This window comes from Anopheles gambiae, chromosome 2 (genome assembly GCF_943734735.2).
Source record: "Anopheles gambiae chromosome 2, idAnoGambNW_F1_1, whole genome shotgun sequence".
Lineage (NCBI taxonomy): Eukaryota > Metazoa > Arthropoda > Insecta > Diptera > Culicidae > Anopheles > Anopheles gambiae.
In genome coordinates, this window is record NC_064601.1 from 94,298,477 (window position 1) to 94,323,746 (window position 25,270).

At 43.3% G+C, this 25,270-nt stretch overlaps 1 protein-coding gene across 9 annotated transcripts in view; it reads left to right on the plus strand.

The window, feature by feature from the left end:
- LOC1276697 (gamma-aminobutyric acid receptor subunit beta) overlaps positions 1 to 25,270 on the plus strand; it is an 85,551-nt gene that overhangs the window by 42,581 nt on the left and 17,700 nt on the right. For 5 of the 9 annotated variants that reach the window (XM_001688723.2, XM_061647962.1, XM_061647965.1 and 2 more), the window contains exon 7: positions 16,340 to 16,477. The exons of 2 other annotated variants lie outside the window; for them this stretch is intronic. In XM_001688723.2, the coding sequence (XP_001688775.1) occupies positions 16,340 to 16,477 (138 nt within the window). Of the gene's footprint in view, positions 1 to 10,952; positions 11,091 to 16,339; positions 16,478 to 25,270 lie in introns of all 9 variants that reach the window. 2 more of the 9 variants (XM_316071.5, XM_316070.5) reach the window with 1 other exon arrangement.

Consider the following 25,270-nt stretch of genomic DNA (forward strand, 5'->3'; position numbering starts at 1 on the left):
GTGCTGTCATAAAAAAGCTTAAAAGCTAGCTTGATTTTTTCTAGTACTTCATACCGCTAATCGAATCGATAATTCCATCGAACGCACAACCGATCCCAATCCTCCTCCCTGCAGAGGTGAGCACAAACGAAAATCAGCAATGGAAACGCTCCATAGTGGCCACAGCAACTATGGTTCTACTTTGTTGAATGTTGAACGAAACAGACACAAACAAAATCCCTGTTCAATTGTTACCACCATTGGGTTTGGATGCTTTTTTTCCCCAACTGAAACAGAACAGAATCTTCGAACGAAACGTACCTGAAGCACGATCATGAGCGACAGACACGAAATCTCTCGTTCATCTGCCGATTTGCCAGATGCAGCAAAGCACAGTGGGTCCATCAATGGGGAAAAATAAATCCTTCCACTACTGTCCGGCCCCCGCTCATCGCACACACACGCACACGCACTTTCGGTTCGTCCACACGACGACGCACCGAAAGAACCGTGCACGAGCAAAGCCGTTCAAAACTAGCCCGCGGAAGGAACTGTACTGTTCAGAAAGTTTGCGTGCTAAACATTTCGTATTTTATCTTTTTTCAACCTTCCTCTCGTTATCACCCAAGGACACCCACCCTCCGTTATTCGCAACCCTCGTTTTATTGTTTTTTGTTTACACCACAACCAACTAACCAACTAACTACCACACGCAAATAACTGCTGGATCCGCTGCAATAACAACGCGGCGGCAAACTGCACCAGCAAACTAAACTGTCGGCTACAACAAAACGGCTACCTATGACAGCATCCCAGGCGGGAAACTCACGGGACACGCTGTTGTACGATTTCATACGGCATACGAAATATTGTTCACCCTTTTTACCTACTACCAGCAACGCTCTGCTTGCACGGTTCAAGCCCATTTCTTTTTTGGGAGTCCGTAAAGTATACCGAAAGGCAGGAAGCACCTACGTTTATGCCAAAGACGGCTTTAGTTTTCTGTTTTTTTTTTTCTGAGTCTCTCCTTCTCTCTCTCTCTTTCTCTCTCTCTCTTCCTCTCATTGCCCAGTTCGAGTTTTAGTGTATTTTCCCCCTACTTATGGTAAACGATCGCCACCGTATTCGCCTATTCTCGTCTTTGATCGAGTTTTCTCGCAAAAAGATGTGTTTTAATTTACCATTCGACGCTTGCATACTTTCTTGATCATAGTTTGCCTCCTTGGCCTTACGTTTCACATGTATACTTATGTATTTTTCTTTTCTTCTTCGTTTAAGAAATCTATGCGCGCTCCATCGTTCTTTCATTCCTTCCATCAGTCCATCGAAAAGCGAGGGTGTCTTTTTCACCCCGTTATCCCCCATTTTTCAGCTGCGACTTAACCGATTGTCAGTGTTTGTTGCCTTCACACTGTTCTTCTTTTGTACAAACAAAAGCCCTCTTCTTGTCAAGCTGCTGCTTGTTGTTTGTTTTAATGACACTGTGCTCGACTGTGTTTTGATTTTTAGTTGGCCTTGGCTTTTTTATCGTTATGTTTTATGTTAACCAACAAGAAGCGTTGTTCTTTTTTTTTCTCGATTAAAGCGTTTTCCGTATCCCACCATTGGCTAGGCAATTGAATGGTTTGCGTGCTGCAGCAACAAAATAAGTTGCGCTTTAAAGAAAATGTCAACAACAAAAGTGTGAATCCTTGCGTTTAGCTGCAAAGATGTTTCAGCAACATACACTGCGCCTTTCGATACCTTCGATTAGTCCCAAAACACACAAAACACACCGTTTGAAGCGAATTTTGTTTTGGTTTATTTCTCTTTTTTTTTTCGTTAAGCCGAACAGCATTACCGTTCAGGACATGATGCCACTCAATGAAACTACTCTTCCTTTAAATGCCAATCTAAAGCTACAAGTAACAATCTCTCCTTTGCAATCAATAACATTGTTTACATTGTTTTGTTCTTTGTTTCCTTCAGCATTTTTCTGTTTTTCTTTTCACATTACACCTAAGGAAGGATTATTGTTTCGGATATTTTTGTTTTCAACGTTCGTATCGCTATCTTTCGCTCTCTCTCTCTTCAATAACGTCTTTATTTTCCTCTGTCTCTTTTGATCTCTTCTTTATCAAAAGTTTTCGATATCGTCCTTTGCAACTCGATGGCATACGTAAAGAAAACACCACAACAATTTTCTCACAATCTAACTCTACGCTCACCTCATTGCCCTTTTTTCTCTCTGTCTCTCTGTCGTCACTCTCTATGCTCCGCCACACACACACACATACACACCCTCATCACGCTCTCTTTTCCGTCATTCCATCTCACACGACTAAGCCACCCGCCGGTCGGCCCCACTGCTCTCACTCGACTCATACCCTTTTGTGAAAATCAAACCATGATCAGCTATTCTCCCAAGCTCTTTCCTGCACAATTACCTCTGCCAGTCCCGTCCCGCCGTCCACCGCCCATCCATGCGTTTCATTCACATGTTTCATCCTACCGCAAGTACAAGTACAGTAAATTTCAACGGTTAATTATCGGTCGCCTTCTCTACTACAGCAACCGCAGAAGGTTGACTTGGACTGTATAGTCTCTCAAAAAAAATAAATACAAAAAGCAAAAAACTGTAAACAAATGAAACTATTGCTAATACTACCTACCGAAAACCTTCCAAAACACACACACACACCCACAAACAGACAAAAATGAATACACTCGAATTACTGGTCAGCCAAACCAAACTCCTGAGGTGAAATACTATCGCACACACACAACGTGTAATTCTCTCGTGTGTTCTTTCCTTCCTCTTTGTAAGTGTGTCCTTTGATTTTCGTTTCACTTTTCGTTTTCTTTTCCATACCTCGCTATCTTTGTAGTTTTCGTGCTGTTTTGAGTTAACATTGATCACTTCCGATGGGCAAATTTGAAACGATTGCCCGAGACACCCTCTATCTACATTCCCAATTCTTGAATCTTGTTATATTTATTTAATGATATTACTTTATTTAATGATATTTATCAAAAAAAATATAAACAATAGTTGCCTTACTCACCAGGCCTATTTAAGATGATGCCTATGCGTGTGGAATATAACTTTACCTTTCAACCTACAGAATCGTACAGATAATGTCAACCAATGAAACAAACTTCAGCCAATCTCGATAAGCTATTTTAATTTTCTCAATCTCCATAATCTTCCTGCAAAATTTTGCCTTAGCGTTCCACTCTCAACAACCTCACAACCATACTTTACCGGTCCTACACATTATTCCGGTTTCCCCGTGTGAGGTTTTTTGGTTCCCCAGTGTTCCCGATTCCGATCTTAAATCCGTAAGCGGAACCTTGTTATCTTTCTGATTGCATTTGTCCCCGCCCTCCGGGGGAGCGATCAATTTAAGTCATCAATCTTCGGCTGACAAAAAGGAGAAGCAACCGTAACAACAACAACAACAACAACAACAACAACAACAAAACACATCCACACAGTGGAGAGCTAAAGCCACCATCTGAAGTTGATCGCTTGGCTAATGCAGCAAATCTATGTAATGAAAGGCTAGCCGTCAGCACAGAGCTACCAAAAAAAAAGACACTGACACTGCTGCTTTACGCATCGCACATTTATCGCCGCCGCACAATGATGGATGAGGGTGAGAAAATTGTTGCGAATTGCTCCGAAACCGTGGTGTGTGAGCCCTGCTGTCGCTTGGCTGCTGTTGTGGCTCGCAAAACCGCTTTTTCATGCACCGCTTTTTCAGCGCCCTTGTACCCAAATACCCCGGGATGTGTTTATCGACCACTGATATGGATGGTGTTATCGAACTGAACGTTTTGTACATATTTTTTGGCTGTTTTAAATAAGCATTTAACACGAAGTTTACATGAAACATATTTCTATAAGATGTTATTGACATCTGTTACAAAAACTGAACAGAAACATCTTCATCCCTGTCCGGTTGGAGATATAGCTCAAATCTGCGATCGAAATGTCGCTCACACTGTCGTAGTATTTGGAGTATTTCATTGCACAAATGAAACCTTCTAAAAGATAGCACATGAACCAGCAGACTGTTACTTACAAACACGTTGGCATGATACGATAGGGAAGACTCTTGGTAAAGGCTCCCGAACCTTGCGACCAGTTTTCTTTCCGAAGGTCACTTGTCACTCAATACATCCCATCAGGCTTCGATTCCAGGAAAGCCCAAAATAGAGAGCTCCTACTAGAGCCTCCGGTTCCTACTTTGGCAAAGGTTTCGCCGTCCTTCGAACGACATCCAGCCCACCAGACACTTAACTGCGACGCTTCAACTCTTGCCGTTTGCCGTTTTGACTTTATCTTCTCGGTGCCACCTGCCCCGAACTCTTCTGGGTTGTACGATAAAAAAAAAGAAACAAGACAAGAAATCTTAATACACTCCCGCTCGACGTCCACCCTGTGCCAGTGAAAAGAGATAACACACACACACACATACACAGATTCACAGCAACAAAACTATCCTCGAAACATCCTACTTAACGACCGGAAACACTTTGCGGTTTATTGCACCTGCTACACCTGATAGCAAAAGTGGCTCGGAAAAGTGGAAATACTGCACCGCCTCCGAACGGTGCTCTATACATGTTCTGGCCCGCTTCAAACACAACCCCACACACAAGGGCACACCCTTGTGCCGTGGTTCGCTATTTATCTGGACCTCTCTGTTAGCGACGAGGCGTTGCGCTGTGTAATATCGACCAACATTTTTCAGAGCCCGCTTTCGGTCGATCATCTTCCTCTGTGCCCAGGCCAACAGTGCGGCCCATCTTGTAGTTTTGAAATGACGCCCGGCCGACGCCCGGGCATCCGTTCCGGAAGCCAAAAAATCGAACCACTTCCGGTTGCGAAAAAGCCAAATCTCGTTCGCACTCTCTTTATCTCGCTCGCTCTCTCTCTCTCTCTCTCTCTCTCTCTCTCTCTCTGTCTTACAAACCGCCATAAATCAGTACTCAAAACACGCTTCAATAATGGAGCCCGCCTCCGTCCTGCTTTCGGATCTCAGGCAACGCTCAAACTTCGTCGAGGCTTCGAAAGAGATCGATACCGTTATGATGGCTTTTATCACACCCATGCTCCTTGAAGGTAAACAAAAACGGAGAAAGAAAAAGAAACTGCCACCACCACGTCCGTGCCCATTTTACTTGCGGTTGCGGTTTGGTGAAAAACCACGTCTGTGTTTTATGGTAGGATTAGTGGGAACCTTCTGCTGTCCGTTGTTTGCATGCTGCATACAGCAACCTGCTTTGGATTTTACGTGTACCAAGTGGCAAAGGAAGTGGCTTTTATGGTGCTGGTAGGGTGAGGAAGACAAAAAAAAGCAGAACAGGACGTGAAGTTTCAACTTTCTATTTAAGCTTTCCATTTGCTGCTACGAGCAAAACCAAAAAAAAAAACGGAAAAGAAAAAAAGAACCTCCCCGTCCCAAGGTAACAGACGATCGTCTTGGTGGTGATAACGCCGACAGGCTGGTAGTACCTATGGGAAATTTTAAACCCCCCCCTGGTTGCTGTTCTTCCATCAAACAAGCAAAAACTAACGAAACAGCTTGTCATGCTTGTGCGCGCTGGAAGAAAAATGGATTTTGTATGCGTTCGCTCTGTAGCAGAATTTTGGAAGTCTGTAAACTTGCTCGGATCGTGAAATACACGGCTCAAACCAGTCGCGGCTCAGTCCCGCATGATGGTGAACGTCAAGCAATGAATGGTGAGTGTTTTTTGTTTCGTGCAAAAAAAGCATAATGCTGCAGCCACATGACACACGCCGTCTACGCGACTAGCATGTCATTTCAGCAAAGGGAGAAAAGTAAAAAAAAACGTACATCAAGGGAGTGCAGAGGACAAAAAAACGAAAAAAGCAAAGAAACATCAATATGCTAGGCATCACATTTTCCCCCCTCTATACATCTTAACCAACACACTCACACACATACACACAAACTCACACAATTGCCGAGACAGAATGGCAGAATGAATTGTTTGAGAAAATTGAAAGCATTCAAGAAAGACACTATCCTGGCGGGGGCGGGTGGGGATGAGACGCGGAAGGAAACGCAAATGGAAGCCTTTTCCAGCTGCTTTCCATCTGGCCCATCGCAACAGCCAAGCAGTGCCTCCACAGCAGTCCCTATTGGTGGAACCCGGAGGACCGGGCACAGATAATTGACTGATCAAATATGTCCTACATAATACACATTTGTGCGCCCGCACATTCGTCTTCGTCATCGGGCTACGGCTACGCACTGTACAGCCCGTATATGCTAAACTATACTGCTTCGAAGTGTGTCCGCCGCCACCATCTCCGTTGCGGGACCACGTTTCAAGATGGGAGCTACCGGCACTGTTGGATCAATTTCTTCGGGCCCGTGCGAAGCTGACGCCTCTGACGCCTGCTCCATTATGCGGCGGAGTTTTCCGATGGCATCGTTTCACCATCGTTACCCCAACGGCAGCCACCGCAGATGTTGCCCGCGCCCGTGTGCCACTTCAAGACACAGCTTGCAGCGTGCGGTGATACGGTGATGATGAGGCCGAGAAGCTTTCTACTGCTGGGGTAAAGCGATACGGCAGCACAACGAAACTTCTCCGCTGGTCTGGTGCCTATACTACTTGAAGTTTGTCCTACTCTTTGCTCTGCATTTTTGTTTTTGTCTGTTTCTGTATGAGCTTCTTCTAAGGACCGAAGCAATTTCCTACCCTTCTACCTTCCCAACACACACACTCCGCACACTGGCCCATACCCGATTGTGTGCAAAGTGCTGAAATGGTGCCAATTTTACATTCCCGAGCGCAAGACACACACCCAGATCCACACAGGTTTGGGCGTGTTGGAAGGGAGGATGAGGAGGAAGCGGTAGTTTTACAACATTTTTCCCCTCTTCACCCCGCCATCGACAAGCATCGTCTGCATCAAATGGACATGAACTATTCAGGACACGGAACTCGAGAACGAACTTGAGCAAACTCATCTCGTTGCGAAGCTGGTACGGGTGTTATACGATCCGTTCGAAGAGCGTCGTTTCCACAGCGTGACGATGTATTATATCACAACATAAGACATAAAGAGACACAGAGAGAGAGAGGGAGAGAGAGAGAGGGAGAGAGAGAGAGAGAGAGAGAGAGAGAGAGAGAGAGAGAGAGAGAGAAACATACTGTACGGACATCGGCATGGCCATCCAATCCAACCTTTTGCCAAGCTCTTGCTGGTCAGCTGTCATTATGCCCCGCACCCAACGCGTGTAGGCGCTCACATTGGGAAAACTTCCATAACCATTGGCTTTAGATTACACAGTGCCCGGCGTGTCACCATCATCTTAGGGAAACGGCAAACAATTGGACGGTCCAAGGTGGGGGAAAACTTTCGTCCCTTTCGGAGCCCGTTCACCCCGGGGAAGCTGTATTGACAATGACCGATTTCCCTGTACCAGAACCAGGTTATATTGTTCGATTTACAGACGGCAAGATAAAGACGGGGCCGGCTCTGGCGGAAAAAAAACCGGTGCGGGCCGAAGACAATTTCCGGTCTCCTACGGTGATACGGTTCTCGGCTGCAGCAGTGTCGAGTTTTCTTACTTTCAATGTTAGCAAAACGTATTATGTCACCTACTGGACGCTTTGAATTGATCTTTCATGCAGCTCTGGGTGTGTCCGTGTATGGTTTGTCAACATCCGACCAATGCTCTGGACCATTTCTAGGAATATCTCGTGACGAGTGATCCATGATGGAACTCCTGCAAATAATGGAATAATTGAATCGGACACTGCAGATGAAGTTTGATAGATCGAATGAAGATAGTAACAGGGACGGTTTAGAGATGTGGATGATAAGAATTGCTTTTTAAATGGCTTCATGTTTCGTCCTCCTATTGTGGAACATCTTTTTCAGGTGATCTGATTAAATTATTGTTCGGATGGCTAGTTTTTAATTGAATTTTAATCACACTTAAATATGGCACATAAGCTCATTGAATTAAATAAACGAAGTACTTATTCCATATATAGCTTTGATTGCTATGTATCTTTTGAGTTAAACATTTAGCTCAACTACTGTGCAACTGTATTCTTACCTATCTTAACTTCTTTATGCTGTTTTTAAGAGTTTTGTTTTATTTACTATACCACTCTCTCTCTCTCTCTCTCTCTCTCTCTCTTGCTAAAAGCATTTAAATTTTCATATGTTTTTCCTTTGCCTAAAATGACATTTTCCCTCAGAGTGTATCATTTCCACGGCAACGACTGCGACAAAGTGCATGCATTTAGCATCCATACCATCTTACATTCCTCCTTTTTATCTTAACAATCTTTTCTGTTTTTCTATCTTGTTTTATTTTCCTAACACCTTCAATCCACACGACTTGACCAACCACTCACAGTACAGTACGAAGCAGTGCTCTCCATCAAACTGCTTCTCATCCGTTGCCCTATCACGAGCAGCAAAATATTTTTTTTTCTTATAAAACAATCCAGCTCTGTTTTCCCGGGAAGCACTTTTTTCTTCCCCCAAACAAATCTTCCACCAATAGCCAAAGTAAAACTCCCTCGACAGTTTGGTACCGAGTTCGGATACTCGACGGTCACGTTGTTATTATTTAATGTTCGGCGTCCGGCAAATGGAAATTCGAAACGCTACCTTTTTGTTTCAACCAGCTCTGAACCTTTCCATCTCAAAGCGTATGAGACAGCCAGTTTCTTCTGGCCCAGTCGGCCGGTCGGTAGCTTTCCGGTTGTGTTTAATTCATTTGTTTTTACTTCATGCTGAATCGTTGCTCTATAGCCTTTTCTCCATTCATTCCCAGTGCTCTAGCCCTACCCCGAACCCGTCGGTTGCCTAGTAGTCGCCAAAGGGCCTAGCCGGAAAAGAAGGCAAAGTCCAACAATCCACTCAAACTTTTTTTTTTGGTGCCATATCTGATCTGCGATACTTTGTCAGGGATTCGTGTTCATTTGTTTCTCTTTTCTCATTTCTGTTTTTTTCTTTCTTTCCTTTCATTGCTACACATTTGTTTGGTCGTTTTTTTTTATCGGTCTTGCTGTTTCGGCTGCCAATGTTTAATTTATCATTTATCCTCATCACTGTTACGGTTCTTCCGGAGTTTTGGGGGGTTTTTTCTCTCCAGTTTGGCGTTTGGTAAGGATCGTTCTGTTATGCATTTTTTGTTTCGTTTTGTTTTAACTGACACTTTTTACTAATTTGGCAATTCTATTCAATGATTCACGAACTTGCGCGACGTTTTGTGCTATTTTCTAAGCAAGTTTTCTTTTTTGTTTGCCTTTTTGTTCTCATTCTTGCTGAAGAATGATTACGTTCTTTTAAATCATTTATCAACAAACTTGGAGCGATTTAATTAGCTACCGCAACAAACTGTTTCAGTTTTTTTTTGTCTAATGAATGACTGGCTCGCAATTGTATAATGTGGATTTGCTTATTTGAAATGAGGCAAATATAAATCTAGTAAATACTTTATGGAAAGAATTGCAACTAAATTCAATACATACGATTGGCTACTCCCTAATTGTATCCTTATAAAAGCTAAAACTATTTTTTGTAAGTATCGCTTTGTTTTTTTTTTTTGGTTTTTGCTGATGACAGATAACAGAACATTATTCTTCAATAATTACCTTCGTGATAGAAACCCTTCATACAGCAATATACCAAACTGATTTTGCGTAGTTAATATTTCTACATTTTTATTGCAGCTTTTCTGAAATCCTTTAACTTCACGCTTTTAGTACTCTCGCTCTCCATCTGTCTGTCTGTCTCTCGCTCTCTCTCTCAATCTTTTTCTCTCCCAATGTGTCTGCCAATGTTCCTTGTCTCTATCTCCTTTGCCGCTTGTCTGTACCTCATTCCCATAGCGCCATCGAGTTCATTTTCAGTTAAATCTTTCTTTACAGTTATTATATATTTCTATATTTTTATGCATCTCGATCGTTGATATCTTTGTGTTATTGAAAGGTTCTTATCCTTTTGTATTTGAAGAGTGTCTTGTTAAAGAAATCTTGTTCTCAGCTCTTGTTCTTATCCACCTAAAACAGTAACGAGATCGACGGAAACAATTTTGTTAGTGAATTTCTTCGCTTTTACTCGTTTTAATCATCGGTATGATAGTAGAATACTCTTCACGAAATGCTCCCGACAGCGCATTAGGAACTTATTCAATCATGTTTGTTTTATTTCGTCCAGCGTGCTGCCTTCTTTCTTTTTTCCCTTTCCTGACTCACCGATTCATCTGCGCGAACAGTCTGCGTCTGCTAACTGGACTGGAGACAGTTTTCTAATGTTGCTAATCGTTGTTTTATTCATTTTTTTCACTATCACACTAACCTGCTACGTCAAAACTCGTACTCACCAATTAGGGTAACGTACACGTACACGAACGAAAGGCGAGGACGAATCATGTTGTGCTCCCCATCCTCAGGATGTTGCTTCTTTAATATCGTTATTAATCTTACGTTTTCTTTCATTTCTTTTCTCGTGTCATGTACGCACGATATTTAATATTTAAAAAAAACAACAACAACAAATGCCTAAAACTTAACCACGATTAATCACACCCGTCCCGAAATGGTGCGAACGTCTGAAACCCGTAACTCACATTCGTGCCGTCGTATAAAACGTTTTAAAAATTGACACCCACACACACACACAAACGCACACCAACATGAAAATACTAACAAACCTAACCCCGGAATGCTATGTGTGCGGATGAATATTACACCATCGTCTCTCGAACGTATTTTACGCACTGGTTCGCGTGTGGCATCTGGCGCTCCCGTGGAACCCGAAATACGGTCGACTTCGTAAACAAACCGACACTTGCACACCAACATATACACACAAACACCACAAAAAAAACACTTCGTGCGGCAAAACAAAAAACAAACAAACAACCAATTCTCTAACAATCAAAACTCACCCGCCAACCTCCCCCCCGCCCGCTCGTCTGCAGTCGGTTATACGATGCGAGATATCCGGTACTTCTGGAAAGACGGCCTAAGTAGTGTCGGAATGAGCAGCGAAGTAGAACTACCACAATTTAGAGTACTGGGTCACAGGCAGAGGGCGACCGAAATTAACCTAACCACAGGTACCCTATCATTAAACAAGCAAACAACAAACAAACCAAAAAAAGAAATGTAAAATTACACCTCAATTCATCAATAATCTGCACCCTTATCAGTGCAAAAACTAACCCTTTCGTTCATCATTCTCTCTACTTGTGCATTACTCATTTCCCAATCCTGTTTGTCTGTCTGTTCTCCTTCTCTAACTCTTCTCTCCCCTTCTGTTTCTTCTACTAGCTCTGTCTCTGTCATTCCTCTCTTTCTCTCTCTCTCTCTCCCTCTATCTCTCTGTGTGTCCCGCTATCTTTCTCGAATTCTTAGTACACTAACGCAGTGTGCTAGTTGCTAGTTTATACAGTTCAGTTTGTTCAGTTTCATTATCGTGCCGTGTGTCTTTTTCTTATATCCCCTCTCCCCTTTCTACGTCTGTTTCCAAGTGCACTCTTTTCCTGATCTATGTCGTGTTTCACAGTTTCTGTAATAGTCTATCCTTCCTTCTTTCTTCTGTCTTAACACTCACTGTCCCAGTCTGTCTTTCTTGCTTCGTGTATCTTTTCCGTCCTACGTCTATTTCATACTTCATGCTCATCATTCATCATCCCCCAACGAAGCCAAATCAACTAGCCTACCAACTCATACCGTTACTTATTTGTTATTTCCTTACTTAACAAGGTTTCGTTAATTTCCTTACTTAACAAGGTGTTGTTAAAACGATGTCCACTGGTTTTATTTGTTTGTATTTTTCTGTATGGCAACAAGCAGTTTTTAAGTTTTCTTGCCAACACAATTTTCGTTTTACTCCTTCCTTACACTGTTCTGTTACAACACTAAACACACACAATGTACTTCTTTTTTTTTTCATCACTCTAATTTTTCACAGCGAAATTTGTTACTTACACACTACACGGTGTTATACCCACGCCCTTCCCCTATTGAAAAACATGTCCAAGAGTGAACGAATCGTTTTTTCTACGTTTTACGTTGTTTTTTTGTTGTGCTGACCTGGCTGACCAACCGCTACCAGGGTTTTTGGGTGGCACCAGGCCTGTGGTTGTTTATATTTTTAGTATGTTTTAAGTTTTTTCTTAATTTTCGCTTTTACTTAATTTCATCATACAATTAGCACTTGTTTGAACAGTAATTTTGGAAACAATTTTACCAAACATACGAAACACGCACCAATATATTTCTTTTTGGCGTCTCTATACACCCTACCCCCCCACCATCACGTTTGGATGAACAACAACACACTGCAAGCAAAGCAATTGCTACACCTCAGGGTTGTGTATGCCTTCTTGTGACAGGCAACCCGAACCCGAACGGCTCACCGAACACGCCGTTTGGGCCTAGCCTTTTTAAAGCTCGTTTGTTACGATTTTTGGTTTACCGATTTGTGTTTTATGTTGTTCCCACCCCACCCCCATTTTAGCAGCAACGTATCTGTGCATTTTGGTTTATGGTTTGAAAGCGTATAGCGTGTGTACTATGTTTAGTTTCACCAACCAAAGAAAAACACACAGACACACACACCATTTGCAGCAAGTACATGTGTTGTTCACAGTTTGACACCACGCGTAAAATTGCATTTTTTTTTTTGTTAATAACCGGCAATTAGCAACAATCGCTAGTATATATTTTGTACTTTTACTCCTGTTTTTCGTTTCTATACTTCAAATCTTCCCTCAATCGGGGCTACAATGAGAGAAGTGCACCCATTTTTTTTAAAACACAAAACATGCAAAACCAATAAATCGTTGTTTGTTATTCTTAAGTAGATTTTCCGGCTATACTGCAAACACCAACCAAAACAAACACCCAAAGGTAACAAAAGTGACGCAAAGCTCACGTACGTACCACGTTTGCCAGCGCCGAACGAGATGTACATTACAGACACTGTCCGTTTATAAGTTTGAAATAATTGCTCCTCCTAGCACACTTTACTAGCGGTGAAACAAGGCCAATGATGCAAATTCCTGTATTATTTGTTATTCGAAGTCGAATTTTCCTAGAGCCAGTAAGGTCCTGACCAGTGACTCTTGAAGGGCTAATCTTTATATTTTCCCCGTCGAATATGGTGAAGAAAGATGTTTGGTTATTATTTCCTTTTAACTACAAAATCAACACACTCAACGTCGGTTTTCGAGCAATACAACACAAGGTACAATAAAATGGATATTCAGCTCCAAACCTACGCTGGATATTTCGCTCTAAATGTAAACTCTCAGCAGAAGACCAGTAATCTACCAGGAAGAGAGGAATCACATAGAGGGAGCTTTCATTTCCCTCCTCTCAGCTGTTCACGCTGCATTCATCGTAGCGCAAAAAGGCTCCGCTTCTCAACAAAACACCACTTGGCGCCTCATGGCAGTGTCGTCTGCTATGCAGCGCAGAGCTGTTTTCATTTGTATTTTGTTTTTTTTTTTGTTTTTTGTTTTTGCCGCAATGCGTTTCACTTCGATCGGGACACTGTCGTGAAACGCATCGGAACTGCAAACTAGCAGAACTCGCAAACAATTACCATTCGCCTTGCCCAAATATCATCAAAAGTTTGCGCCTCAATCATAACTCAATCATAATGCTGACCTCCGTCAGCACCACTGCTTCACTGTGCTGCAGCAGCGTGCATAGAGAAGGTTCTATTTTAACGGATTTTGTTTTCATCGCTCTCCATCCTGGTTGTGTATACTTTCCGTATGTTTCACTACTTCACTCTTGCCCATATACTTTAATCTTTTGATCTTTGTTTCATACGTTTAACCTTACTTATCTGTCGGTGTTGTTTTTATATTAACAAAACGTTTACCTTTCTAACCCGTCGGAAGATTCGCGCAGCATACGATGGAAAGTACATACAGTTTGGCAAGTACAAACACACAGTACGGCGGTGCACGTTCACTACTGAGTAAGACTTGCTGCTGTAGCGTGACCGTGTTTGACAATAGTTAGCGAACAGGGCACTACACCCCTTGTGTTTGTCCAGCTCCATTTTCTAATACGTTCTAATACGAATTAATTCATGTCGCAAATTATTCATTAACCCATTGTTAACCATCAAACCATCGCATCGCATTTGCTGTGAAAACCTTATGTTCTTGCCCCGGTACGGTAGTACGGTACCACACGCGCCCTCTTGAACCGTTCATCGCTAGCTGATGGCAACGCACACAATCGTGCCTGTACCCCCACTTCGAATGCGTTATACGCGCCCTACATACACACCGACCGTTTGCTGTATAGCGCACCGTAAACTGCCCACATCCTCACACATCCCGTTCACCACTTCACCCCTAGAGAAACAAATCGTCCCAACAAAGTGCAGCAAATCCCTTGCAGGTGCAGGAGATGTGCCAGCCCAAAGCCGCCCTCCCCACAAAACCCGGAACACAACCGGGGGCAGCGGCAACAAAGGCAAAACAAAGCACGTCCGCCGCATCGTTGTCTCGCCGCGTGTGCGTTGGTTGTGTGCTTCTCCGTGCAATTTGTGCTTCAAATGCAGCCTTACGTCAGCAGCTACAAAATGTCAACTACAAGTGACACTTGACACATTTGCTTCCGTTACTGAAAGAAGACGTTTCTACCACACACACACACACACACGTGACACATAAATATATACACTTTCACACACAGCAGCAGAAAAAAGAAGAAGCAGAAAAAAAACAATCCTTACACAACCGTTCGCTTGGCACTCGGTTCTTATCTTGTCGGATTAAAAGAGACGCAAAAAAAACAAACAAAACAAATCCACCATAACATTTTAGCTGGTAGGAGTACGAAAAAGAAAAAAAATATGTGCCACTGACTTTCGCGCACACATGCAGCCTCCATTTAACCTAAATCACTCACTCGGTTAATGGGGAGAGCAAGGCGTCACTTTTGCATCTCTTCCATCCTAATTAGTCGTCCGGGAGACACTTTTGTGCGGCACTTTATTTGCACGGTGCATAGTGAAAACAATTCCAAGGCCCTTCCTAACCTTGACCATATTATGATAATGAACTAGTTCTGTGTCTTTCCTTGTGCCTCTTGTTTGTCTAGAAGGGAGAGTTTTGTGAGTTAAATGAAAGTAGGAAATAAAGCTCTACAAAACACACAACGTTTGCCTAGCAAAAGAGTAGCTGCAAAACTCCCTAGTCGCACTCCGTTTCGCGTGCCTTAATGTGTGGATATATCTCGGTTCTTTAGCTCATGCCACAGTACACTCATCCCCAGAGGTCAGGCTAGCTGTCTTAACTTATAATCTAAAAGTTAAAAAAATCCTCTCGCGTTTCCTCATGTATAAACTTGATCGTTAGCGAACCAACTTCGTTAAGATATAAATTACAAAATTACCCAGTGCCAACAAGAGCCGTACACAAATACACCTAGCTAACCGCCATCACACCACAAAGTAGCGAACAAAAAAGTACTCGAAAAACAAAACTAACCCACTACAACGAAAAACAGAAAAAAAACAACAAAACCTCCCTGTTCAGAACTCTCTAAATGGTAGATTATAATTGTGTATCAAGCTGACCAGTTTTCTAATTCACATATCTTTCTCTCTTTTCTTTTTTTCTTTCTGTATACAACAATATCCCGCTTTTTGTTTTCACTCTCTGTCTCTCTCTCTCTCTCTCTGTATATGTGTGTACGTGTGCGTGTGTATATATTTGCATTGTTTGGGTAAACAAATGAACCAAACCATCGCCTGCCCACCCGTCCGACCTGGTTGTGAAAATAAAAATAACTAATTACTAAAAACAACTACTTCAATACGATTCCTGCACTCCAAATCGCGTTTTGCAAATTTCCAATAATTAATCAACGAAAAAAACCCCCTCTTGCCACGCTCTCCTTCACGCTGGGCACACTCACGCGCACACGCATGTATCCTTGTTCCATTTGGCCACCATTTGGTGCTCGCGGGACAAATTACCTCCTGCCCATTAACTGTTTGTGCTCGGTAACCGCAAACATTAAATTACCCCAAACCCCAACAACTAAACTAACTGTAACTCCTACTCCTTCTGCTAATACTACTGCTACTACTACAAACTGAACCAACCAACGCGAAATGGATTGGTGGCCTCGACCCCGACTTTGTGGTTCAATATCGCATAAAACAACCCCGAACAACCGTCCATTCGATCGTTGACTTGAATGTATGCGCGCACCAAACCCCGTTCTTCTTCGAACCAAAAAAAAAAACACACACACACAACTCTCTTCCCCCCTTAACACCGTTTACCAAAAAAAAAACCAATGCCCAAATGCTCCCCCCCACGCGTAGTCGGCTACACGATGCGAGATATCCGATACAAATGGAATGAGGGCCCCAACTCGGTCGGAGTCTCGAGCGAAGTATCTTTGCCTCAGTTTAAGGTTTTGGGACACCGTCAACGTGCTATGGAAATCAGTCTCACAACAGGTACCTGTAGACGGTCACCGATATCTCTTGTTATAAATATAATCTCCTTCATTAAACCTTCATTAACTTATACGTAATCAGCCTCTCCCCGCCACCGTTTGTTCGATCATTAATCCGCTACCATGTGCCTTCGTTTTTTGTTGTTTTCGTTATTTCCTTTTTTTATTACTCTATTACTAACCCTCTTCTCTTATTATCATGCTCATTCACCATCTAATGCGAACGTAAAACCCCGAAACAATCGAATCGTACCCGAAAGCAATAAGCAAAGCAATGAGATTGTTTATCCTGTTTTGGTTTTATGCTCCTTACCCTTTCCCCTACGTGGTTGCTAAAAAAAAAAAAAAACAATAACGCGGCAACGCGAATCCCACCACCCACAATTCCCCACCGCATTATCGATCAATCATACTTAAACCGCATATCAATCAAACAAATCAACAAGCCAATATTATATCTCCATAAATGTATGTATAGACCGCTACTCGCTCTCGCCCATTTTCTCTGCCACAGCAACATGATTCTATTGCTCAAAACTACGATCAAGCCTCAGTATATCGAATGCATCTATAGTAATGTTCCTCTGGATTAAGTGTGTGCGTGTGTGTGGTTTTCAGTTTAAAGTTGTATTTTATCTGTCAAACTCTGTTGTGTTTTTTTTGTTCCTTCCCATTTTCTACATCTCTCTCTCTCGATCTCGTTCGCCACTCTCTTTAATCACCGAACGAGCAATAATATATTTGCAAACCAAAAACCAAACCAAACATCTCTATCGCCTGCTGTATGTGCCCCCTTTTCTTGTATCGTAAATATTTTTATATATATGTAAGTGTGTGTGTGTGAGTGTGGTTCTATGTATCTTGCTCTGCAATCTTTTCTCTCTAGTCGTAAGTCATCAGCAAGTCATTTTTTTTAATTCATTCCATTCCATTCAATTTCATATATCTGGATTCCTGGGCCCGAGGATCCATTTACGATCGTCGCTCGTAACATCGGGCTCGTTTTTTTTTCTTATCGTTTCGCTTCTAACATAGAGATGTATAAAGTCTTAGCAAGCCCCAAGGACGGGAAAAAAAGGAGAAAAGCTCCTTCCCCGAAACAATCTCTGTCACTCAGTCCTCTACACAAACACACACTCACGCTCAACTAATCCTACCAATCCACACGGAAACACATCCATCCCCATTTTCTCTCTCGCTCTCTCTCTCTCGCTCTCTGGGTCGTTTATTGTTTCGGACGTTGTTGATGCTGTTCCCCCTGATGTTCCAGTGAAAAGAAAAAAAAGATGAATATAATAATAAACAAAACCGATTCTAAACGAAATCGGTTTTCGGGTCAGTCAAGCGCTCGAGCAGCTCAAGCGCCGCTCATCCTTCGAGAAAAGTATGATTAGCAAATGATGTGCATTGGATGGGGCGTTTCCTTTCTCTCGTGGCACGTGTCTCCGAAAGGGTTCTTGGTGTTGTAGCATTAAAGGGGGATAAGTATAAGGATCAACATACACACACACACACGCACAGAGTCCCCCCTACTTCTCCGGTACGCACGATCGAGTGAGGATGAATATTTCTTCCAAGGTTCTATTTTTACTGTTTTTTTCATCCCAAAAAAAAACATCTCACGCCTTCCATCCCATTGAAGGCGGAATCCTTCCCAGCAGGCTGCATCTTTCACTCGACCCCGCTGACCGTTCGTATCACGGTTTCAACACACACACACTAGCCTTGGGATGGCTTGTGTGGCTGAAACATGACATGGGGCTCATGGGTACGGAAGCAAAGCCCTCGACTAGATCGGATTGACAGGTTCATTAAAAAAATCCACGGTCCACGGTCAGCTCAAATCGAGCACGGAGCAGCAGCCCGAGCAGGTCGAGCCTCGGCACCAGAAACAGGCCCCCGAACAGGGGCAGGGAGTGCAGTGTCGGAAGCGAAATAATAATAATAAAAAAAATACATAGCCCTCAACGGATGTGTTTAACTTTGATGAAAAGTTATCATAAAGCCAGAATGCCAGTGTGCGAGTGTGTGTGTGTTGGGATGGAAAATGGAAAACCATCATCATCGACAGGGAGAAGGTCTGGCACGGTGCTGCCCAAGGTTCGGGTGTTGTTGCCCGTGCGAGAAGACGTCATCATGCGTCACTCGATGCGGAAAAAGCTTTTGTCGGAGGGTTTTTTTGCGCCGTACCAGGTCGATACCACGTGGTTGTGGTCGGATTTGCCTTCGGCTAGAAACGTGTTTTGCCAGGGTAACTATTTTACAATATAGGACGATGTTCCTATTTAACAGTTGTACTATAGAAGACTGTATAACTTCTCTACTAATTCGTGTAAGAGCGCTGTAGATAAGATAAAGATATCGTTTTTCGGAGCTCCAAGAAAACGATCAGATCATCTACATTGAGTGCGTTCATTCGTTGTCTGTGGTGAGGTGACAGATCGCGACCCAACAGAGAGCGATTTATACTAAATTCGCTTTCGCCCGCAAAAGCCGCAACATCGTTCGTCGTGAAATTAACGACGCTTGTTGCTGGTTGCTCCTAATCCACACACCACCGAACCGGAACTAGCAGGCCGGTTTAGCACAAACCGCAAACTATCTCTATTGCCGAACACATCGTTTGGTGCGGAAACCTATTTTATTATAGCAGCACACATCCTCCACTCTTCCATCCTATCGGTTTTGCGATAAAGTGTGGTACGGTGTGTAGTGCGCTTCACCTCCATGCACCTCCAGAACGCTAGAAGCGCTAGGATTAAACGTGATTTGATGACTGCTTGAATTCCGGATCGATTGGATGGTCGAGGCCACTGGAACCGAACACAGACCGTTCTTTCGTTCCAGCCCATTCTTATCGCGCAACTATCGCAAAACGATAAAACTGTACTTCCCTTCGATTTGTGGCTGCCGTGCTCTCGTAGGGCCGATAAGCTTTGGGCTATTATTTTTTACGCGAACACGATTCCAACGCCGGTGTGATAATACATCACGTAGATGACTGTATTAAGCTGCCGCGCGCGGCCGTTGCTGCGCCCAACCACAATAAGGAAATGTTAGCGCTGTAATGTAATGATGCAAAGTATTCAAATCACGCCTAAAGCGTCCCTTTCTTTTTTGCTGCTGGGCTTCCCCCCGTTGCCGTGCTTTCGTTCCGTCCACCCATCCGTAATCCATTTTACACGCCACGGGTGGCGCAAATAATTGGAAATCTCATTACCCCGCAAAAGCACGCCCGCTCGCCCGAACGGACAGCGGGAATTAGTTGTGCTTTCATCCAGTGTCCCTGGATGGTGGAGCAGTGCAAAATGGAATGGATATTTTAAGTCAAACAATAACAACAACAACAACAACAATATCGTCCCCAAAAACGAATGGCCACAGGAGCTTCAATATTACACAAAATAAATAAGAAGCAGCGATCCAACCATCATCCTACGCATACACCGCGCAAGGCCAGAACGATAACCTTCATTATGCGTAATGATATTTAGGATGGAAGGATGGGTCCCCCAGTTTCTTCGTGCCCACCTTGACCAAGCGCCTGCCTGCTAGGTGACAGATTTTGTTTCGCGAACGATCGTTACCGCCAGATGTCACCTCACCGTACGCTCATCGTGACAGCCGACCATTTATGAGAGTGTGCGGATCGGCGGCGACGGGGGGACAAAAGTGCGTGTGCTTTTATTCTCTCCTTCATCATAATTATCCTGCTGACCTCGGTGTTGCTGTGTGGCTGTGCAACGACGGCAACACCAAACCAATATCCAAACTCGCACGCTCACCTACCTACTGCCCCCTCGGTTCAATCCAATGCGAACACACACACACACTCTTTTGCACACGTTTTTGTGGGGCCCGCAACCCCGGGGCTTGATTGAGGTTCCGTTCCGGGGGGTGCAAAATTATTTAAATAAAGCTTTAGCCGGTCTTAACCTTCTGTACCGCCCCGGCTGGTAGAACCACCCGGAGGATGGTGGATTAATTTGGTACGCCCTTCGCCGTCATCATCATCGTAGTCACGCAAGCATTACGTGAAAATTACAAACCCGCCAATGTCATGTATGGCGGGCATTCGCCAGCAACGAGTCGTCATGTTGAGTCGTCAGCTACTGGAGAAAATAGTTCCTTCTCAGAAGCAAAGGTTTTTGTTTTTGTCAGTTTGGTTTTTAAAATACGTTCGAAAAACCAACTAGTCACACTAATAACAAAACACCACGCCGGATATTTACGTGGCATATTTTTACCCCGCCACGTTTCCGGGCTTCCGGGCATTTCGCGCAACAGTAGTAGTGAGAGACGACGCGCCGTTTGCGTGACGGCCAATTATTAATCTCCGCAACATACAACCCTGCACTGGGCAGCGGGTGTAGGCAGTAGTAGGGAAAAGAACGAAAATATTAATTATCTACTCAAAGCACCTCGAGGGCGCTCGGGAACGCGAGATTCTTTGGTTGGCAAAGTGTTCTCCCAAGGCTCAAAGTGTTGTTAGGCAATCGCGAGGCGCCTACGCGATGGAAAGTTTAGAGCTTGTAGGGCCTCGCTCCGTCTGTCTATCGGCGAGCTTTTTTTGCAGGGTCTTCCCCAGGGTTTCATTCCACTTCCACGTGCACCACGTTCTCCACGTCCTGCTTCCACCCAAGGTACTACTAGATGAAGAATGCAGGCAAATTCAAAAAGCACAAAAAGCACGCACAGGCTGGCGTAGAGGACACACGCGCGTTCTCCGTAGGTAATCACAGTGCACCGAACCACCGAACCAGGTAAGTGCCCGGTTTGATTATCTCCCTTATTTTCACTCTTGTTACACCCGTTCGTCCGTCCGTCCGTTCCGGTGTCTTGTATTAACGCCACCGCCACAAACGTGGCCAAATGCAGGTCGTTTTTGGGGTTCACTCTACAAGACATCCTGTATGTGTGGACCAGGTAGAGCGATCCTGGTTGTGATTGTGCGCGCCCAACCACCGTACGACACCGAAAGCCTACATCTTATGGCCCATCAATCATAGCACACTTTCCACGCTGGTGGGCAGACCTACAAGAAATAGGGAAATTATTTCTGTTTTTGGTTTTCGCAATAATTGCAAACACACTATGTCGCTGAGGTTCACAATGACCTGACTCAGCTCGGTGGAACGAGCAAACGAGCTCCACTATGGTAAACTTGTTTCCACGGACCCGTAACAACACCTCAAGGTCAACGATAAGCACATTTCGTCCCTAATAATTACATGGAAATGGCAAATAAAACATTCCAAACATTCTCCAGAATGATTGGTTGGTGCCGTAATTTGAACACAGACTTTGAGCGTTGAAAAACGTATTGCATAATTGTGTGAGTGTGCAGTTTTTGAATCCACACCAGTCCACACTGCGACCCCATAGCAACTAAGGTTTTGCCTGCTAAATGTACTTGCCTAGCCAAAGACGCCCCCCAGCGTACGCTGGGACGACCCGATAGCCGCGAACAATGATCTCAATGCCAGGGTGCGTATCGATGAGAATAACCCAAAATGAGAAAAGAAAAACTGGAACCCAACATACACAACCCCACCCCAAAAACTATCCCCCCAAATCCCCCACCAATACGCGCAAATACAGTGTCTAATCGAAAGGAGCTAAATTTTAGGAATTAAATTTGCAACACACCCTGCCATCTGCCCTGGCTTCCCCCGCTGCTAATGCTAATTCTTCGACCAATTTTCCTCCCTCTTGGGGCACAGCAAATCGAAATCGAGTTCGGAATGTAATTGGTGGGCGGAAAGTGCCGTCCATGGTTTTCCACCTCCCTATTGGCGACATAGATTGCGGATGTTTCGCAGCAAGAAATTTCGATAGGACCGAGCTACCAAATTTTCAGCTAAATTAAACTACGCTAGGTCGAAGAGGAGGTGACCAGTAAAGAACAACAATCGATTCGAGTTCCGGGATTTGCTTCTCTCTCTTTTTTTTTACTTTTTTGGTGGGAAAGGAATTCCCAAACCGAAACCTGTGTACGCGCGTCATTTGGTCCTTCGAACCGGATGACGCTTGGTCGGTTGATGAGATGCCCGGCAATCATCAAGACGGGTGGAAAGAGGGCAGCTAGGGGAATTTAATCTTCTCCCGATGCTCTCACAAAATGCCAACCAGTCCCACTTGTTTTCTCAATACTTGTATGTATGTATGTATGTGTGTATGTATGTATGTATGTATGTCACCTTACTCCCTTCTAGTTTTGCAATTCCGTTTGATTGGCAGTAGATAGGAACTCGAACCTCGTTCAGGAACAATCGAAACAGTAGCTCTGATCGGACATGCCTCCGCCTGCTACAGGAGTGTTGGAGTATTGGAAGCTTGAAGGAAAAAAATCCCCTCTCTCTCTCTCTCTGCTCGTGCCAAACAATCCCAAACCCCTCTCTGCTGGACACTGTATTCTAAAAACACACACACTCACACTACCCTATTTTCCCCCACTCCCTCCCCGTCCAAGAAAGCTAGCGCTCGGTTCGCTTTAGCCCAAACCGCTCAACTCCAAAGCATCTACAGGACAATGTTTCGGATTTGATTATTTGTAGCTACGATGCAAGAAACGATGCACCAACCGACATAACCGATGTTGATGATGCAGAGAAAAAAAACGAAATCGCATCGCCCCCACACACACACACATTATTAGCCCACAACCCATCTTGCCCTCATCGCTCGAAATAGCAAAGAAACAAATCGAACCCATTCTCCACATTGAACTTCATCCATTCGACAGTCGTCCAGTAACTAACGTTGAACCCGTTCGTTTCGTTTTGGTTCATTTTTTTGTTGTTGTTCATTCGATACCTAGAGTAGTATAGAGTTTCGAGCGGGTTTTTCGAAGTCCATCGCCCCCCATTTTCGCTCATCACACACACACACACACACTGCTTGTGATATCAAAATGGTCAAGATCGCATTATATGCATCGCATCTAGTTTTACTCCTTGCCGTTTTTGTTCGTGCTGTTTGATTTTGCTCTTTTTTCTAGCTAACAAACATATTCTTACATAATAATAGAGTTTAAATCATCTTCTTACCGAACTGGTTCCATAGTGTATAACTCCGTAGTGTTCCAAAAAATCGCTTGCTTTAGGTTTTCTTTTGCCGAATGTTTCATATATAACGTCCCGAAACAAGCAGCTGCCAAAAACGCCAACAACCATCAAACAAACCTCCAAGAAAAAGCCACACACACACCTATAAAGTAGGATAATCATTAGCATCTTTTAATGACGGCTTGGGGGTCCATTTAACCCATCGCCATCGTGATGGGATTTTTTGTTTTGTTTTGCGAGGGGAGGATTATTTGTTGGAAATTAACATATCATCTCACTCACTGCACCCCCCTTCGGCTGTCCAAAATGTGTTTATATGGGTGTGTGTGTGTGAGAGAGTGCCTTTTTTTAATGACCATTTTAATTCTTCCCCTCACCGCATGAAACCACACGCGTCGACTGTCCAGCAATAGAAAAAGGAACACCCCCTATCCTCTAACCAATGCCATCCACGCTAGAGCTTTTCTCGTTTCCTTCCCATCTTCTATTTTGCATCGCATTACACTTCCGGAAGAAATACGATAAAGCCCATAAAATGACTACCAAACGCTAAGAGTCGGTCGGTTAAAACCTCAATCTCCCATTCCGCATCCACCTTTTTTTTTTTTGGTTAATTTTCAACATTCTCGTATGTAAAATACTTTTCAAAAAAGAAACTTCACCACGACCGTTTATAGTTTGAAGAAGAAGCAAAAAAACGTGAGCAAAGTCCCGTCCACCCCACCATCATCTCGACCGCAACATATTAAGGGATTACTTTACTACGTCTTAGTGGCCACCGTACATTTGCTTTGGCGCTTAGGAGCGAGTAGCGTGCGGTTTGGTATCGTTTTACTTGCCCCTTTTTACCTCATCGTTAGCCATCGGTTTTTCTTTTGTTCCTCTATTTTTTTTTTTTTTTTATTACCATCTAATGGCTGCATCCCCATTTTCCTTTTTCCCCCTCCCCGTTTTTATGCATGGGTTTTTCGATACGGCAGAATTTATCTACTCATCTACTTATACATTTATAATCTTTATAAATATTTGCATCCATACATTCTACTGTAAGCCATTTTTCTGCAAATGCAACGCGCGAAACGCCATCAAACCGAACCCGAATCAAATGAACCACACACACACACACCAGACACACACACTTACCATTAATTACTTTTGACTTGTACGATGTAAAGAGTGCTTTTGTAAGTTATGTGGTTTAAAAATCAAGTCCACCTGATAAACAACATTAGCACATTAATATTAGTACCACATACAGTACTCTCTCTTATATCGCCGCTTGTTCAGTACTGTTTGTTCCTTTTGGTTTAATTCAAACGTTTTCTAATTAGAAGTTGCTCGTTTGTTTTTGATACGAAAAACACCAAAATGATGTATGATTTTCATCGATCTTAGTTTCCTATTCGAAATTCACTCATTTCAATGTGTCTTTGTTACTTTGTTGTAATTTTTGAATTCTCTTTAAAAAATAATTAATTTTATGTTTAAATTTGATAGAATCTTCATTATGAAACGAACAGCAACAACTAACATTACCATAACTATGCATTTAGACCCATACAACAAAAGCAAATAGGCACAGCGATAAAAAAAGTAAAATATTGTAGAAACCAACAACCAAGCTTAACACACGTGAAAAACTGCCTATTGCTAATTGAACCTAGCTAAGTAATGTACTTGCATGTTGCATCTAGGATAGTGAAACTGCCAAATTCATTCACACAACC